General features: G+C 37.5%; 1 protein-coding gene and 1 long non-coding RNA gene across 2 annotated transcripts in view; one reads left to right on the top strand and one right to left on the bottom strand.

Annotated features, from left to right (window-relative positions):
- The window catches only part of DDAH1 (dimethylarginine dimethylaminohydrolase 1), a gene marked incomplete at its 5' end in the record, with an annotated part of 59,971 nt that extends 48,607 nt beyond the window's left edge, over positions 1–11,364 (top strand). Inside the window, 2 exons of the mRNA XM_083357693.1 lie at positions 8,799–8,942; positions 11,139–11,364. Coding sequence (XP_083213819.1) covers positions 8,799–8,942; positions 11,139–11,255 — 261 coding nt within the window. The 3' untranslated portion in view covers positions 11,256–11,364. The remainder of the gene's footprint in view (positions 1–8,798; positions 8,943–11,138) is intronic.
- On the bottom strand, positions 8,950–17,384 carry LOC310637333. The gene is made up of 3 exons (XR_014491914.1): positions 17,345–17,384; positions 14,009–14,091; positions 8,950–9,053 (listed from the first exon to the last, which is right to left on the bottom strand). It is a non-coding gene; the product is annotated as an uncharacterized lncRNA (long non-coding RNA).
- Between the last annotated feature and the right edge of the window lie 1,346 nt (positions 17,385–18,730).

Raw genomic sequence — 18,730 nt, 5'->3', positions numbered from 1 at the left:
CTACCACAACCAGGAGTTCGATCCTGACTGACTCAAGTTTGATTTAGCTTTCCATGCTTCCAAGGTTGGTAAAATAAGGTCTCAGATTGTTAGGGGCAATATGCTGCCATTTGCAAACCGCTCAGAGAGTGGTGTAAAGCATTATAGAGCATTATAGAGTCTAAGTGTTACTGCTATTGCTAGTACAAGTAGGATAGGATAAAGATGGATGACATGACCCGGAAACATCTGAGTAGATTGTACAATAGCCCTCCTTGAAGCTGCTTAAACCTAGTTGCCAGGTGTTGTGCCTGGCAAAATGGAGTTCAGGTTCAAGTCCTTCTTAGCACATGGACAAATCAGTGCTGGTTGCAATCTCTGAGCTCTCTGCCTGATAGATTTGTTATTGGAATAAAGCTAAATCTCCTTATAAGATGGGATATTAAAGTAATATAATACAAAAATAATAAATGGCGTTAGCTAAAAGGGCTTGACAAGCTTATTAGGGAGGTATGTAAGATATTTATCCATAATGTTGCCATATAAATTTTGTAGCATATTTCAGCATGATAGGAGTTGATTACTGCTGTTTTGGTATGTCCCAAACAATCTGTTACCGAAGATGCTAATTTCAGTCATACTATTTCTAAATTTGTAGGAACCATAATTTTTCATAGGGCATATTTACAATAGGGTAATAAGATGGCTATGTGAAGTATGGACATAAATAAGACATGCAAACACCAAATAAACAAAAAGTATCATAGACAATTCCATCCATGACTAGAGTGAAACTGCTAATGAGGCATAATTTTAAGTTGCAAATCTTAGAACTATAGTTAAGATGTGTTGCTTTTTTGAAATGTACGTCTCCAAGTGGATCTGAACTGTTCTTCTCATTATTTATCTTTATAAAACACAATATATATGCAAGTGTCTGTTAAAAAATGTACACAGTGTATGTACATTATGCTACCATGGAGCTATCCATAACATAATGTCATTCAAGAGAATTATCTATTTTTTATCTATCTATCTATCTATCTATCTATCTATCTATCTATCTATCTATCTATCTATCTATCTATCTAAAGTGCGTATAGTCAAGGCTATGGTCTTCCCAGTTGCAATGTATGGCAGTGAAAGCTGGACCATAAGAAAGGCTGAGCGCCAAAGAATTGAAGCCTTTGAACTATGGTGCTGGAGAAGACTCCTGCGAGATCCTTGGACTGCAAGGCGGTCAAACCGGTCAGTCCTAGAGGAGATCAACCCTGACTGCTCTTTAGAAGGCCAGATCCTGAAGCTAAAACTCAAATACTTTGGCCACCTAATGAGAAGGAAGGACTCACTGGAGTAGAGCCTAAAGCTGGGAAAGATTGAGGGCAATAGAAGAAGGGGACAACAGAGAATGAGGTGGCTAGATGGAGTCACTGAAGCAGTAGGCGTGAGCTTAAATGGACTCCAGAAGATGGTAGAGGACAGGAAGGCCTGGAGGAACGTTGTCCATAGGGTTGCGATGGGTCAGACACGACTTCGCAACTAACAACAACAAATCTATCTATCTATCTGATAGTCCTTTTCCCTCTTTTTATTGTCACAATAGAATTTTGTCTAATTGCTAATAGGAATTCATAATCCTTAATAAATTATTGAGATTCTTCTCAGACCTTGCCCAAGTTGTGAAATTTAGTTTAAAATGCCATGGAGCTTGTGGTGGTGTTACATAGCTACTATATTATCGAGGTAAAAGGAACAATAAATAGGAAATAAACAGAAAGTGCAGGAAATTACTAACTTCTCCTAATATGTAATTATGAAGAATGAGGTAAAAGTGTAAAAGACGTGACTAATTACTTTTGAATAGGAGTTTTCCATGCAGCTGCTGTTTCTTTCTCCTCTTCCTGAATTCTTTTTCAGAAGTATTGTTTTGATTCAACACGTTAATTGCTCTGTACTAAAGCCATTGTTCTTTAATTGGACTCAGTCTTGTTTGCAAATTATTTTATATAATAAAGCTTGATAAAAGTAAACAGTGTATGGGGAACAAGGGATATGGGTCTTGATGACTCAGGGTTACCTCTGAGCTGAGGACAGCACACACCCAGTTGTGCAGGGACAATAGTGGGAAAAGTGTAAGTCTACAATGCGTAAGTGAAACTTGATCCAACAGTGCAATTCATATTATTTTGATGCAAAGTTGTTAAATTCCAGGAATATGTACATGGTTTATGTTCCAGAGAAACATTTGGTCAGCTACATACATGAATTATCTCAACTGAAAAATTAAGCTTATATCTGATTTTGTGAAAGTTATGGAAGCGTAGACAATTCATGGTATAATGTAGGAAAGCTAAATATATTATGTGGCATAATCAAAATGTCTATATTCTTGGACATATCTTTATAGATATTGGGATTGCGGTCTTAAGCAGCCATCTAAAATTCTAATAAACTTTAGGCTCAAGTAATGAGTAAGATAAATAATAGCTGTGTTAACATAACACATTTAATTCAATCATTGAGTTAACAAGCATTTTCCTTGCCTTATTATAGAATTGTAAACCAATACTCCAAATGTGGTAATTGATGTAGGCATCCTATTCATTGGATTATGACCTGTGCTTGGGACTCAACTTTATATACAAGATTTAATGAGCACCTAGGATGCTACAGAATATTAGAATGTTTCATAATTTGATAGTCTTCCACATTCTAACCTTTTTATAATTCCCTACACATGTGTAATATTCCTATCCCTTCTTTTAGATTCTCACTTTGTATACTTGCAGTTTTTCATTTATATGTTTTATATCTTCTAGCTTTTTATTTTTCTTTTATTATTGACTTATCCTTTTTGTTTTTAATGAATGTACCCCACTTTCCTACTGCTGAACTATGACCGTAATACAGATTTGGTTTGATAAAGGCATTCTTCCATTCCAAAGTATTGTGGGAATGTAAGGAATTCAGGAACCCTCTTAGGTTACGCATCTTTAAGCATCTAAAGCGGAGGTAGCTGTCAACTTGGCTTACGTAAATAGGAACTTTGTTTCTCTTGTTCATTTTCCTTTGCTTTTCTGAGGATCAGTTTCCTATTTCTTCCCTTGTGCATGTTCCAAGAAACAGGATGTTCATTCTCAAAAATTTGTCAGCACAACAACAATTTTAGCCATTTCCTTGAGCCTTTTCCTGGATAGGCCTTTTTCTTTTTGCAGGACTTCTTATGAAGTGGTTAATGCTGAGTTGTGACCTTGGCAAAACAGTTCATGGCACATTAAGAGTACCGCAGAATTAATGAATCACCAGAAAAATGCCTAAGGAGGCAAGGAAGGAGATGAGAGGCGTATAAGTTTAAAAAAGATATAGTAGACTTGTTAATACTCTGTCTGAAGAGATGATCTAGGCAAAGAGCACAAAAGTGTGTTGAGAAGTCTTCATTTTGGAAATATATACTTGCAGCTTCAGATCATAAAAACAACCAGCAATATCTATTATACTGGTGGAAGTTAAAGCCAGACAGCCTGATGTCTGTTTTTTTGGGGGGGAAACCTCTTCCTAAATTCAGGGCCTAATAAAATTATTTAAATATTATTCAGAGGTGTCTAATATAAAGAAGGAAATATGAGCTAAGGCAGGGATGTCAAACTGCCGACCCGCGGGCTGGATGCATCATAGTGAAACTACGCTCACCCCATTGCCGGCAATGGCAAAAAAAAAGTCACGATACGTCGTGACATGTCACGTGACGTTGCGAGGTTGACACTCCTGAGCTAAGGGGTCACCAGTTGGCTTTGGATGTGGGACAGGGTGCCAACCATCATGTGAAACTGCCTTCACGCCTGCTCCTGTCTCCTGCCATTCAAGCAAATCTCAGAAAGTGAAGATGCAGGCCCCAAATTTAAGGTACTTAACTACTTCTATATATTTATATGCCAGCAAATAAAATTAATATTTTCATGCCTCTTTGCTAGAATACTTTCTAGCAGACATCTTCTAGTTCATCAGCAGCTATTATGAGAACTGAAATAGTGATACATTTTACACCTGAAATGCTTGGCTGGTGTGGATTATTACGTTTTCCACTACTGAATTGTTCTTCTATATTACTTTACTTACTTTCCATATTTTTGCCACCTCATCAAACATCTCTAGGCAGTGTGCAACAAAATAAATATATTAAAAATGTAACTATTATAACAGAGAATATATTACATGGGGCATATTCCACAGGAGTTTTTCTTACCTCCTGTATAGACCTTTGTGCAGGATTTAGCTAACATTGTCTTCCATTTATCATCAGTCCTGTGTCTGGGTTTTTGGTAGAGATGATGAAATAGAGACTTATTTTAATGAGCAGAAACTGAGCCAGTATAAGAAGTGTCTCGAACAGTACTGAACACTGAGCTGTGGTGGCGCATGGTTAGAATGCAAGTATTGCAGGCTAACTCTACCCACAACCAGGAGTTCGATCCTGGCTGACTCAAATTTAAGGTAGTCTGGACTGAGTAGTAATCTCCCTGCTTCACATTCTGGAATTGGCTACTCCAGGAAAGGAAAATTAATAAGTAGTCTTGCCTACAATAAAGTACAGGCAATCCTCGACTTACAACAGTTCATTTAGTGACCATTCAAAGTTACAACATCATTGAAAAAAGTGTCTTACAACCATTTATCACATTGACACCTGTTGCAGCCTCCCCATGGCCACGTGATCAAAATTCAGACGCTTGACAACTGATTCATACTTATGACGGTTGAGGTATCCTGGGGTCATGCGATCACCTTTTGTTACCCTGATGAGCAAAATCAATGGGGAAATCCAGATTCACTTAACCACTGTGTTACTAATTGAACAACTGCAGTGATTCACTAAGCAAGTGTGGCAAGAAAGGTTGTAAAATGGGGCAAAATTCATTTAACAAATGTCTCAGTTAGCAACAGGAATTTTGGGCTCAATTGGTGTATGTTGAGGACTACCTGTATTTGGTGCTTGGTGCCCAAGATTGAATAGTAATTGAGAAGAGGAAACAGATAAATCCTTCTGAGCATCAGAACAAGCGTTTTGGCTTTTATTTATTTATTTTTTATTTTAATTCCATTTATATCCCGCCCTTCTCCAAAGACTCAGGGCGGCTTACAAGCTTAGCTTTCCTGGTTTCATATGATTTGCATTTTAACGCACCTGGTTTGTTATGTCAGCTTTTCATTGTTTTGTATTTTGTGATGTGATTCATTTTAGGCTGCTATCTGTCAATTTTTAAAACCCAGTGATGATTTTTATTTTTATTTTTGGTGCAGGTCGGTCATTTAGTTGACATTTAGTGGTTGGTTTAAAAAAATCATTTTAACTTTTTTTGTAATACAGATATGTCCAAAGCAATACAGGTTTGATTTTAATCTTTTGTATTAATGAAAAGATTATTTAATTTATCTGCCCAAGCTTGGAGCCTTATCAAGTTGTAAAATTTTCCTATATTTTTCAGATAGCAAATTGTTCATATGTGTTCCTCCTTTTGTTGGGGAAAATAATAGCTTAAGTAAGATCTTTTGTGGTTGTATTTCATTTCTCAATTAAAATATTGTTCAGTAATCTTATTGAAATGGGTCTCAACTCACAATGAAAGCCAGGATGACAAACTGATAGAAGAATATGATGCTTATTTTAGGAACTTACCTAATCACATTTTAATGCATTTACTTGTTAATCAAGACCTTTCATGGCAAAATGTACTTTGCAAAACACAATTGGGGAAAATTAGATTGGGAAGTTTGCAGATTAATTTGCTAGACATCAGAAAAGCATGACTCAGGTTTAGGGAATATGCAGCAAAATGATTCTTTATAGAGAGAGAAAATTCCCAGAAAGAATCAAAATGCAGGAAATGCTAGTATAACCCACCATGCAAAAATCTTTCTGGGCAGGAAATCAGACTCACATAAAATGAATTTGTGATTCTTATAATCTTTACAAACAAGGAAATTCTCCACAAACTTCTGCTTACAAATAGCATGACCTGGCAAAATGAATGTTCATTGTTTTTCTTCTGTTGATATTTGCATTCCAAGGTACTTCTGTAACATTATTCCAATCTGTTACAACTGTTCTTTAGTTACTAATTGATAGAAAGATTTGGGGAGAGATGGATTTGCATTTCCTGTTGAGATTTTTTGGGACCATTATTAGGAAAATTAGTTTGTGCCCACAATGGCAAAAGCTATCATGTACCATAATAGTTCTAAAAAGAAGTCTTACTTGTTTGCAGAACTACATTTTCACCCAACTAATCCCATAATTACTTGCATAAGTAAATGACTATTCCATTGTCCAATTTTGATTTAATTTGCTGCTGCATTTAAGAAAGTTTATGTATCAACCGCAGAAACTGTTGTCAAAAGAAGATGACTTTTCTAAAGGGCTGTATATGGAAAACAAAGGCAAATGCAGGGCTTTTTTTCTCATACAAGGTGGTTTGTATGACATGTGTGAGTTCCGGCACATTTTCCTTTTACAAAAAAAGCACTGGGCAAATGTATTTTATTTTTTGTGCCTTCTGTTTAAATGACCAAGCTGGCTGAATAAAAACACATACCTAAATGTTTTCACCCCAGATCTCCAGTCCTTTCGCTGCGGCCTCAAAACACTCCTTTTCCACCAAGTTGCGGAGAAAACTTTATCCTTCGCTTGAAGATCTTCTGCATATTCCACCAAATTTTTATCCAAAAAGCCTTGACCTTTTTACAAGATTAAACATTTATATGTTTAATCTTAACAGATATGGACAATCTGAGGTTTCCAGGATATGCAGTTTTGGGAAATCATTATAAAAGAAAGAATTATAATTTTTATATTTACATTATATAAGATAGATATTGTCAAAATTCAATGATAGGAAAACCACACAAACATTTTAGCTAGTGAAGAAACATGAAATTCTATTACAATGATGACATTTCCTCAGGAATGTAAGACATTGCTTAAGATTCATCACAGGATATTTATGATTCAATCTCCAATCTGGCTAATAAGACTCTTGTATTTAGAAATTCCATGCAGTTGTTAAAAGATTACGTGCCATTTGTCATTCAAGTACAGATATTTCCAAAGGCCTATTGTGCAATATATACACATAAATAGATTTGTATATTGAAGAAGAAATACAAAGAAATACAAGTAGATTTAGTCTTACCATTTAGTAGAGTGAGGCACCTACCTCAAATAATAAATATTGTCATTAGTTGTAATAATTGTCTCTGAAAATATCTTCTGCACTTAAACATCTATTCTCTATAAATGGAATATGAAATGGGAAGGGTTTTTTGGGACTGTATGAACTGCACCAAATCTATTGCACCTAAGGATCTGTCCATGGTACTGCAAGTCTTTCTGGTATTTTTTTCTCCTTTTGCCTGAATTCTTGACATGTATTGTTTGTCTTTCCCTTTGGAAAGACACTGCGGGTTTAGAAGTTTTTGCTTTTTTTTATGGTTAAAAATAAAGTATAAACCAAGAAAAACAAACCTACACTTAGCCAAAACACTGTACTCTAAGCTAATGCACTAAAAATACAACACCTTTTGTACAATCAACAGAATTACCACATTACTAAATTTTGACTAGCAATAGAAATTGAGGGGAAAAAAGAGAGCGTGATATCTAAGATAACCTGCCAGCTGAGAGAAGAAAGAGCATTCTCCCCTTCACCAAAATATATGTAAAAGGCAGTGGGCAAGCATGAAGGAAGCTGATTTTGTTTCTTGCAATGGGCAGTGTAAATTTACTGTTGCATGAGAGTGTTGTTAAATCTTCCAACAGCAAGGGTAGGAAAAAAAAATCTTAGGTTGTGTGTAAGAGCTCTCCTGTCCATTGGGTAAAGAATATCCGCTAAATATTTGTTGTGAGAGATGTGTCTTCCAAATAGGACTGATTTGTTCAAAATGTAGGATTGTTCTTAAGTCATACTGAATATCATTGTCAAGGGTCTGTTGCTTTAGTTTTAACCAAGCTGCCTCAAGATCAAGTGAAATCTAGTGCTGAACTAATGAGGCATAACATCTGAAATCTAAATCTATGCCTGTCTTTCATGATGACATAACGTTTTTCTCTAAAATCAAGGTGGCTAGGTAGCTTTGGTATTTAATTTTAATGAAAAGTAACTTGAGCCAAAATTTCAGGCTAATATTTTTTCAGGAGTGCTGTATATTCTTCAAAACTTCAATTAGGAAGTAAAACTAGAATAAATTTTATGAATTCCTTTATTCCATGCCCAACTTTTTCCTTAGGAGATGTATTCTTGAAATCTTAAGTATGACAAATGTAGGATACTTTGAAATGTTTCTGCCCAAAGAACAAAATAGGACAAAACAAAATTGTTTACTAGGAACAAATATGATGCCTTTCACAAATGAAAAGTTGAGTTTGTTTGTAGAACTATTTGATACTAATAGCAAGTCTGGCTAAATAAAGCAGAACAGTACGAATTACTCACAATGGCTAATCTTATGTACCTTAATTGTTTAGGTAAAGGATGCACAAATTTATATTAATTGTGGCAAATCCGAGTTTGAATACAGCTTAATATATTCCACATATATATGCATGCCTTTCAGAAATGTTGAACATTTGGAATTTGTGTTAAGAAACCCTTCTGTATATATTCCTATATAACTTGTATAAGGTGAATTTCTTGTTGGGAACTGTCACATTGCACTACAACAGTTTTTGATATGATTTTTTTAAAAATAAAGCAATTTCCCTCCTTAATTTCTGAAGAGTAACAAAGCCCTATTTTATATAATCCTGACTTATCTTTTTATAACAGACTATGCAGCAGATGAGCGACCATCGTTATGACAAACTTACAGTTCCTGATGATGCAGCAGCAAACTGTGTTTATTTAAACATTCCTGGCAAAGGTCATGTTTTGTTGCATCGAGCCCCTGAGGAGTATCCAGAAAGTGCAAAGGTAATGGCAAAAAGACTAGACCCGTTCTTATAAAATGCTGATCAGTTGCAAGTTCAGATTGCTTGGGAGAGAAGCATCTGTAATTCTGTCTTCAAGGACTATCCTTCCCTCCTGCAAAAACAACAACAACAACACTGCTTCCACTGAAATAAGGAAAATAGCAAAACAAAAAAATACTGGTGGAGTTTGAGGACGTATGGTATTAAACAGAATGTAATAAATAGAATCCAGCACTGGCAGGTGATGGCAATGGCAAAAAAAAGGTTAGATGGTAGAAGTGTTGTTACAATGCACTTAAAAATGGGGCAAGCTTCCACCATCTTGCCTTTTTTGCCCCTTCACCATTTTGTTCCCCCCAGAAGTACTGCTAGGAAAGATGCTGAGCTTCTCAGTTGAGCTGACAGCTTGGGTTTGATACCCGAGCTCCACCCAATGGGGTGAGGTGCCCTTAGTTGCCCCAGCTCCTGCTCACCTAGCATTGTGAAAGCATGCAAATGCAAGTAGATTAATAGGTACCACTTTGGCAGAAAGGTTACAGTGTTCTGTGTGCTTTTGGCGTATAGCCATGCTGGCCTCATGACCACAGAAATTGTCTTTGGATAATGCTGGCTCCCTCGACCAAGAAACGGAGATAAGCACCGTGCCCTAGAGTCAGACATGACTGACAGGGAAACCCTTTTATTCTTTGTTCAGAACCTGGCCTCTGACTCTTTGGCTTCCCATATTATTTTCTCATTTTGTTGTTTAGGTTTTGAGTTTCTTGAAATGAAAAAGGTTTTCCTAGACATTCAACAAATTATGCCATATAGAAATGTGTGTGTACATTTGTGCTATTCTTAGCATAGGAATGCTGTGCACCCCAGTCTTCTTTTGGTGTGGCAGTGATGCTGTTGCAAATCAGAGGGGGTCATTCTTTGAATTTTAAGTATATTATTTCAAATAGATCAGAACATAATTTTAAGCTGTACGTGGCCATTTTTCTTATCACTGAGTGTTATTGGTAATATGCTTGGAAGTGACTTGGGCCCAAGTGAAGCATTTGATCTTATGTCATATTATGTCAGTTTCTAGGGAACATTTTTTGGATAGCTGAATAAATTGTACAGACTTAGATGAGAGGGGGGAACTGGACTGCATGAGTGGCAGGCCGGTGCACTTATGCGTACATACAGCTTAACTAGCATGAGTTGAGTTGTGCGCACATGCATGCACACTGGCCTACTGCTCGTGTGGCCCAGTTCCAAATAGGCCATGGCCCGGTAATGGGTTGGGAACCCCTGCCTTACTGACACTCCCCAACAAACATGATAAATATAAATCTGTGACACCTCACCTGAACTTTGGCTTTATAATTTGGGCTAACTCACAGTTTACTTCAAAGGTGCATATCCACAGGTCTTTATTGCTTATTTAATCTTGATATTACTGAAAATGCAACATTATGTTTGACAATTTTTATTGCCTAACATGTTGGGTCTGAAGCAATGCTGCAACTCACGGAGTAGAGAGTTGGGGTGTGACCACATAAAACACTCTGTTCCCCAACTCCTCTAATAATATCTTAAGTAAGTAAGCAGGGGATAAACTTTATGTGGGCTGTTATTAGACTTTAAATCATGACACTGGTTTGTCACAAATTCCCCATAACTTTAGAAATAAAAGTCAGCATTACTCTTGCCATATGACATATCAATGACATATCAAATGAACTAAAATATGACACAATAGCACATTTATCAGTCTTCTGCTCCCCCTTCTCCTAAAGTGTATTAATATGCTAACTTGAATGCCAAGTGTTCCAGTTTTGATCCAGAGTATCCAATTTGAAGCTGAACTGTTTTACTAAGGTAAAAAAAAAAGATTCCTTTCAAGTTGATTTTGACTCCTACTGATTGCATGGATATGTTCATATAGTCGACTTAGCAACAGAATAGAAGTGGTTTCCCATGGCCTTATTCTAGGATATTTTTATACTTTCTTAGTCGGGCTGACAGCCTTGGGATTCCCTGGTGCCATTACATTCAAACACTGTTCAGACCTAGTCTTGCTAGTTTCCAAGCACGAAGGTCAGTCAGATGCCACTGTTTGCTGAGAGTTTTCTACTAAGATATAAACTATTCTGACTGAAGATTTCTAAACCAATGATAAAGATTCAGCAAAAAAAGATTCATAACTTCTCATTTCCTTTCTTAATAGGTATTTGAAAAACTGAAGGACCACATGTTGATCCCTATAGCGAACACCGAGCTAGAAAAAGTAGATGGAGCACTCACTTGTTGTTCGGTCCTTATTAATAAATCTTCACAATTATGAGTTTACAGATTTCCTTCCTTGTATATGGCAATAATGTACACGAAAGGCAAATGAATCTGTATTTCACTTGTATTGGTTTTCTTGACAATCTACTGTACCACTGTGCTACTGACCTTTGTTTACAATGGTGCCCCTTCACTCGTAATTAAGGTTCGTGTATAATGCTTTTTCCTGACATATAAAGATTTGAAGCATGTTTGTCTGGATTTCCCAAAAAATATGTTATGAAAATCAATGGTTTATGTAGTGGATGTAAAATGATCTCAGAAGCGGACAAAGCGGAAGTAGGGGCCACTTCTAGCATCACTTTTGACTGGGGCACAACAACAACCCGATGCATATCTACTATGCTGAACGTTACTATCACTTAGTTTAAGGACTTGAGTTTGAAAGCAAGTCATTGAAGACATATGGCAAAATGCCATACAAAATGTAATATTGGACTTCCTCACAATCCATTTTATGAATTTGTCATCATCAAATTCTTTCTACCCCAATGTAAAGAGTAAAACACTTGTTTTTATATTGCTAGTGATTTTGTCATAGGAACTTTATTATGCTCCTTTTCCACTGCTCTGCTTAAGTTCCAGGACTGACATTGATAAGTCATCAAATATTTACCAACTGCAAAAGGTGTAAAAGTGGAAAATTACACGTGCGTACAATACCACAGTAGTTAGTCTTCAGATATGGGCTATTAGGAAGATAAGGGCTCAGAGACACACAGCTTCATACACTTGTTTTTATATCAGCTCAAGTAATTTCTTTACCTTGCTTTGGGGAAGTTTATTGTAATCAAAACATGAGAGGGAAACTTGCACTGGACAGAATAATGCCCGTATTTTATATATGTTTCTTTAACAAAAATTAGGTACCGTATATACTTGAGTATAAGCCGACTCGAGTATAAGCCGAGACCCCCAATTTCACCCCCAAAAACTGGAAAAAGTTGGTGACTTGAGTATAAGCCGATCCGCCGTTCTGCAAGCCTCCGCCGCCGGCTGCTTCGTTCCGCAGCGGAAAGAAGCAGGCAGGCTGCTTCGTTCCGCAGCGGAAAGAAGCAGCCTGCTTCGTTCAGGCTGCTTCATTCCGCAGCGGAAAGAAGCAGCCTGCTTCGTTCAGGCTGCTTCATTCCGCAGCGGAAAGAAGCAGGCAGGCTGCTTCTTTCCGCTGCGGAAAGAAGGCTGCTTCTTTCCGCAGTGGAAAGAAGCAGCCTGCTTCGTTCAGGCTGCTTCGTTCCGCAGCGGAAAGAAGCAGGCAGGCTGCTTCGTTCCGCAGCGGAAAGAAGGCTGCTTCTTTCCGCAGCGGAAAGAAGCAGCCTGCTTCGTTCAGGCTGCTTCGTTCCGCAGCGGAAAGAAGCAGGCAGGCTGCTTCTTTCCGCTGCGGAAAGAAGGCTGCTTCTTTCCGCAGTGGAAAGAAGCAGCCTGCTTCGTTCAGGCTGCTTCGTTCCGCAGCGGAAAGAAGCAGGCAGGCTGCTTCTTTCCGCAGCGGAAAGAAGCAGGCAGGCAGGTCACGGAGATCCGGAGACCTGCTGACGTTTGGGGAGGTTTGGGCACCTCCCCAAACCTCCCCAAACGTCGGCAGGTCTCCGGATCTCCGTGCCTTGCCTGCCTGCTTCTTTCCGCTGCGGAAAGAAGCAGGCAGGCAAGACACGGAGATCCGGAGACCTGCCGAGGTTTGGGGAGGTGCCCAAACCTCCCCAAACGTCAGCAGGTCTCCGGATCTCCTCCCCAAACCTCCCCAAACGTCGGCAGGTCTCGGGATCTCCGTGCCTTGCCTGCCTGCTTCTTTCCGCTGCGGAAAGAAGCAGGCAGGCAAGGCACGGAGATCCGGAGACCTGCCGACGTTTGGGGATGTGCCCAAACCTCCCCAAACGTCAGCAGGTCTCCGGATCTCCGTGACCTGCCTGCCTGCTTCTTTCCGCAGCGTAAAGAAGCAGGCAGGCAAGGCACGGAGATCCGGAGACCTGCCGACGTTTGGGGAGGTTTGGGGAGGTGCGCGCGCACCTCCCCAAACCTCCCCAAACTTCGGCAGGTTTCCGGACGGCGGCTGCTTGGGAGAGGTGCGCGCAATCCCGGAAGCACCAAAGCCTCGGCCGCGCACAAGTCCTCGGTAAGTTTTTTTTGTTGACTGGAGTATAAGCCGAAGTGGAATTTTTCAGCCCAAAAAGTGGGCTGAAAAATTTGGCTTATACTCAAGTATATACGGTATGTGTTTAAACAGAACAGCCTCATAGGAAAATGTTGTTGAAAGTAGCTTAACATGGATCCAAAAATGTCTTACAGAATACTGAAGGATTTTAGAAATAATACTGGAATTGGCCAAGTTTTAATCTACTCTGACTTTTGGTGACCTTTCTCTTCAGTTATGCATTCTGCTTTATTGACGAGGGGACAAAGAGCTCTATCCAAGAGTTTCAAGTTAAAAAATAACCAAAAGGACATTCAGTAAGTATTCCTTTAGTAACAACCATAGTGAAAAACAAATTATAATTATCCTAGAAAATTATTTTCCTTTTAGTGCCTTGGAAGAAAACTGTGAATGAAATTAATTACAAAATATAGGTGGATTACTGTGAGGGTTTAAGGCAATTGTGTGTCCAAAATGCTGTTTTATTTATTTGCACATTTTTTAAAAAAATTCAGTAGATATTCAGGTGGTTCACAAGTTAAAACTTTTACTGAAGTTTTGATTCACAAAGTTTTAACAAAAGAATAAAACACTTTATTTTACTGACACATCTCATACCTTACCGTACTTTCATGCAAGTACTTGTTGTTATGGTTTTAAATATGCATTTGATCAGGAGAGTTCTTTTCCTTCAATGCTGAACTTTCTGAAAAACATAAATAGTAAACAAGACATGGCAGGGGGTTGTAGATTCTTCCAGATATTCTATTGTGCAACACTCTTGTCTTGGATATAACATTTCATGTGAGGCAGAAGGATCCTGATGATTTTGTCTTTCACTTGTAATTCTCCTATGTATTCCTGCTGCTAATTACCCTATTTTCTGGCATATAAGATGACTTTTTAACCCATGAAAATCTTCTCAAAAGTCAGGGGTCATCTTATACGCTGAAACATTAGGGACAGGGCTGGCTGGAAAACCTGGAGCGGATCTCCCATTTGGTCTGCGCAGGGAAAGCGGAACCAATTGGAGAAGAAACTGCAATCTGTGATTTTTTTACAGGCTGGGGTCTGGGCGTCTTTCCTTCTAAAGTTGAAGAGCAGCTGCAGTCTATCCCAACTTGAAAGGCAGGTGGGGAATGCAGCAGCCAGAGCAGCTGCTTAGCTCTAAGGACACATTTGACTCAGGAACTGGGCAGGCTGGCTGGAAAACCTGGAGCGGATCTCCCATTTGGTCTGCGCAGGGAAAGCTTTAGAGTGAATTAGGAAAAGTTTAATCCACTTGCACTGTTTTATGTTTACATGTTTGATGACAAACAGCCTTATGTTTATAAGTGACAGTTTTCCTACTAAGTACCTGCATGTCATAAGCATTTTAATTAAAATTACCATATGAAAATCAAATCTGATGTTTTTTAATTTTTATTTGGTGTGCGTTGGAAGAGGGGTAGTCTTATACGGCGAGTATAGCCCAAACCCTATAATTTAACAGGAAATGTAGGGGGTCGTCTTATACGCCCAGTCGTCTTATACGCCAGAAAATACGGTATATTTATTTTATTTCTGAGGGGGAAAAACTAAGAAAAGATAGAATGACAGAATGTACTTTGGTAGCATTCTTGGCTCCTGTTGTTTTCCTGTAGTATATATCCGTGTCTTCCAAGAGACTCCCATTACTATTATGTCTAAGGATTCAAGTTGTGCCTGGAAATGGATATCTTTATTTAAACTGTAATTCAGTTGAAAGAAATGTTTATTTTGGCAAATTCTGCAACATACTGAAGCAATCAGATGTCAAATTTTCAACCTTTGTATATATAATGAGAATTTAAAATAGAATTCTCGGGAAATCTACTCAGTCATTTTAACAATGATGAAATTAAAAAAGTAAATTTTCGTCAAGGCTTAACATTGCCTTTATCATTTTCCCGTTAATGCTTCATTTTGGGATACTACTTCTGGTAACTGGCTAATGTACAACATCACAAAGTTCAAGTAACCAATTACATTAAAACTATGGTTGAAATTATCTATATGTAAGAAACAGAGAAACATATGGAATCCAGGAAATGCAACATGGGGAATGGCATATGTAGCATTTGATTATCTTTTAGATGAATTAATTATACTTAAAAACTCTAATTATTCTTCTGACCTTTCCTTTCTTCAATAATAATATTTTCTCCTAGAATGAAAAATTACTTATTTTCTTGTCAATAAATTCATTTGCATAATGAATTTATACAAAATTTGCATAATTAATGGAAGGAAAGCTGCGTATTCTTAATGGATAATTTATAAATATTTAAAAATGCAGTAGGGATTTAACTGGAAAATGAGGTTTTTGTTTCCATGTGAATTTCAATTCATAACAGAAAATAATAGAAATATTTTAGAGATATTGTGAAAAGCCTTGCAAAATAACAATAATGGTTGTGTGAACTTAAGTCTTCAGTAGTTGCTCATTTCTTTTAGCTAACGTCACAGCCCAAAGAATACATGTTCTGCTTTGTTTTTACTTCATTAATACTTGCCATCAGTAATGTTAAACAAATTTAAGTTGGCCATCTTTTAACGAAACAAAGCCAGAAAATACTTGGTAAAAATGGTTTACATTTTGCTTTTTTGTGTGCCTGCTGTGACAACTGCATTGTCAGTAGATCCATACCAAGCATACTGTATTTCTACCTGAAATATTGTAAATTGTGTCATCTGTTAGTGCATACACTGCTTGCTGTATCAGACAATCTTTTGGTTAATTTTATGTGCTAATGGATTCTATACTATTCTAAATATCTAGGATAGTTTATAGTTTATATGTATGCATAAAATATCTGCAGTGCCTATTATGTTTCTAGTTTTCCTGATGTTTGTCACAGTGATCTGGAAAAATCACTGTTATTGTACTGATGTACATAATACATTTATATAGTTAGTGAATCTTTTATTAAGTTTCAAAGTGACCCTTTCTGTTATGTTCTCATGCAGTCTGTACTTCTGAATTAATATTTACAATTCAGATTCAGCATAGCAAAATTCTGTATTGGGTTGGATCTATACAACTGAAAATGCAGACTTATTTTAAAGTAGCCCTGTTCTTATCTGGAAGACCGTAAAATTAAAAAGAAATTCCATCAAATTAAGTATCCTTAGGTTTTTTTAGTGTGGTTTGGGCATGAAAAAAAGAAGCTTAAGAGTAATGCCCCAAATCTAATCATATTTCAGCCTTAGATACTGAGCCTCTGTCTAAATAATGCTTATATTTTTATTAGCATGGACACCAAAGGCAAGTTTTAAGATCAGTTCAATGAAGTTGTAAAGCCTTTTCTAATACTACCTCAGTAGTGCAGTGACTCTGTATTTAAAAATAGCATATCATCAGGTGAGATTAACTTGTCCTTCCTGCAAAATACAATATGTTCTTCAGTGTGCAGAGAATGGGGAATAAGGAAGTGTTCAAAAACATTAATTCACAATAGCACTTCTGCGGCTGCATAGACCGCTCCTGATTTTACTAACATCTTATGTTCCTTTATGTTCTCCAATTCCATAACTTAAAATATCTAGCTAAAGAGTAAGATCACTAGGGAAAACTCTCACTGATGTATTCCACAAATCTACAGTTCTTTTGATCCGGAAGCTTAAAAGTTGGAAGCCAGAGGTAGATACCCCTATTTGATCCCTAGCTGTTTAGATTGTTTTGATTTTTTACGGGGTGTGTATGTGTGAACAAAATGATGCAATATGTGGGTTTCCTTGTTGGACAAAATGTAATCAGTGTCAGCTAAGGTTCTTTTCCATGTGCCAATGAGAAGTGTTTATACATGCTGTACCTTATATTGCTATACTTGGCATCCTTCCACTCCCTCCCACACAGCCAAGTATACACATAGTTCAGTCTTTCACAGATGCCGTGTTTTAGAAGTATAGTGTGGATTTTGAGGACATATGGAACATACTTAGTCTCTGTGAGATTTGATCATAACTCCTGTAGAACACCATTTTCAGCTAGGTGCAGAACTGTCCAAAATGCCTCTCTCTTCTCCCTTAACAACAACAACAAAACCTGTTAACACTTGCTTATTGAAACTTAAGGGCAGAATTAATCTGAATCAAATGTTTCTAAGGAGCTGGTGGTACATATCCATTAATGATGAGAGGCAGTTCTTAAGGAGCATTTTTCATCTGCAAGGTGGCTAGGAACAAAATATGAGGCACCTCACTTGAACTCCCAGAAAGGCTTCTTGTAAATGTGTGATGTAGGATGTAGTTTCAAGTCACATATGAAATGTATCTAGCCTTGTTTTGCAACGTGCAGCTACTAACCACAGAATTCAAATGTGTTATCTTTAATATATCCAACTACTACTTTGTGTGTCAGAATTTTTGCCTAATTCCATAAATTGTTAACACTGGAAAAAGTGATGTTTATTTTACTTAATTTTGTGTTGTGCATTTCCAACATTATGTACACCCATCACTATCGAATAAAGTGTCAGCTGAAGCTAAACTATATGAATGTTATTTAGAGTAAGACTTCAAGCATCTTATTTCTCATACATTTTGCTTCATTGATCAAGTTAATTTTTTTCACCGTACCATATTTTTAGAAATGAAACATGATTGCTACTGCTGCTGCTTTTAAAGGAAATGGATTTAGACCAAGGCTTTTCTGCACGGCAACTCTAAATTACTTGTGTCACATGGTAAAATTGCTTGGGAATTAAGCTGGCTTAATCCAGATTCAATCCATTTGTGAGCTTTGACCATATTGTTACTCAGGTGTTCTATCCACATAGTGGCTACTGTGGCCTTTGGGGAATTTCCTAAGCCTTATCCTCCACCATCTTCTCTGCTAAGAAAGCAAGTACTAGACACTTTCCATGAGTAGGTTTGGAGACCATGGTTTCCCCTGATAGACCTTTTGTAGCTTTTTGTTGAGTGTCCATCAAATTTGACTCTTCCTGTCTAGCATAAAAACCCCATAGTTTTACTCGTATTAGGGGAAACTTGTCAATTTCATCTGTTAAAAAAGAAAAAGAAATACCCTCACCTCACCACTATTTCACTGATTGTCTAATTAACCTTAAACAACCAAGTGATGATGATTCTCTTTAACCAGCTGTCCCTTGCCCAGGTGCTGGTTCACAAGGCGCACATGCAGATAAGTACAAGCAGGGCTTTTTTTCTCATAGAATGCTCAGAACGGGCTTCCAGCACCTTTTTTGGATGGAACCTTGTAGTATAAACAAGGTGGGTTGTATGACATGTGTGAGTTCCGGCACCTTTTTCTTTTACAAAAAAAGCACTGAGTACAAGTGAACTGATTTTTCTGAGCACTATGT

Source organism: Vipera ursinii, assembly GCF_947247035.1.
Source record: "Vipera ursinii genome assembly, chromosome: 3".
Lineage (NCBI taxonomy): Eukaryota > Metazoa > Chordata > Lepidosauria > Squamata > Viperidae > Vipera > Vipera ursinii.
Note: the sequence above shows the minus strand (reverse complement) of the source record. Positions and strands in the feature narration are given on the sequence as shown.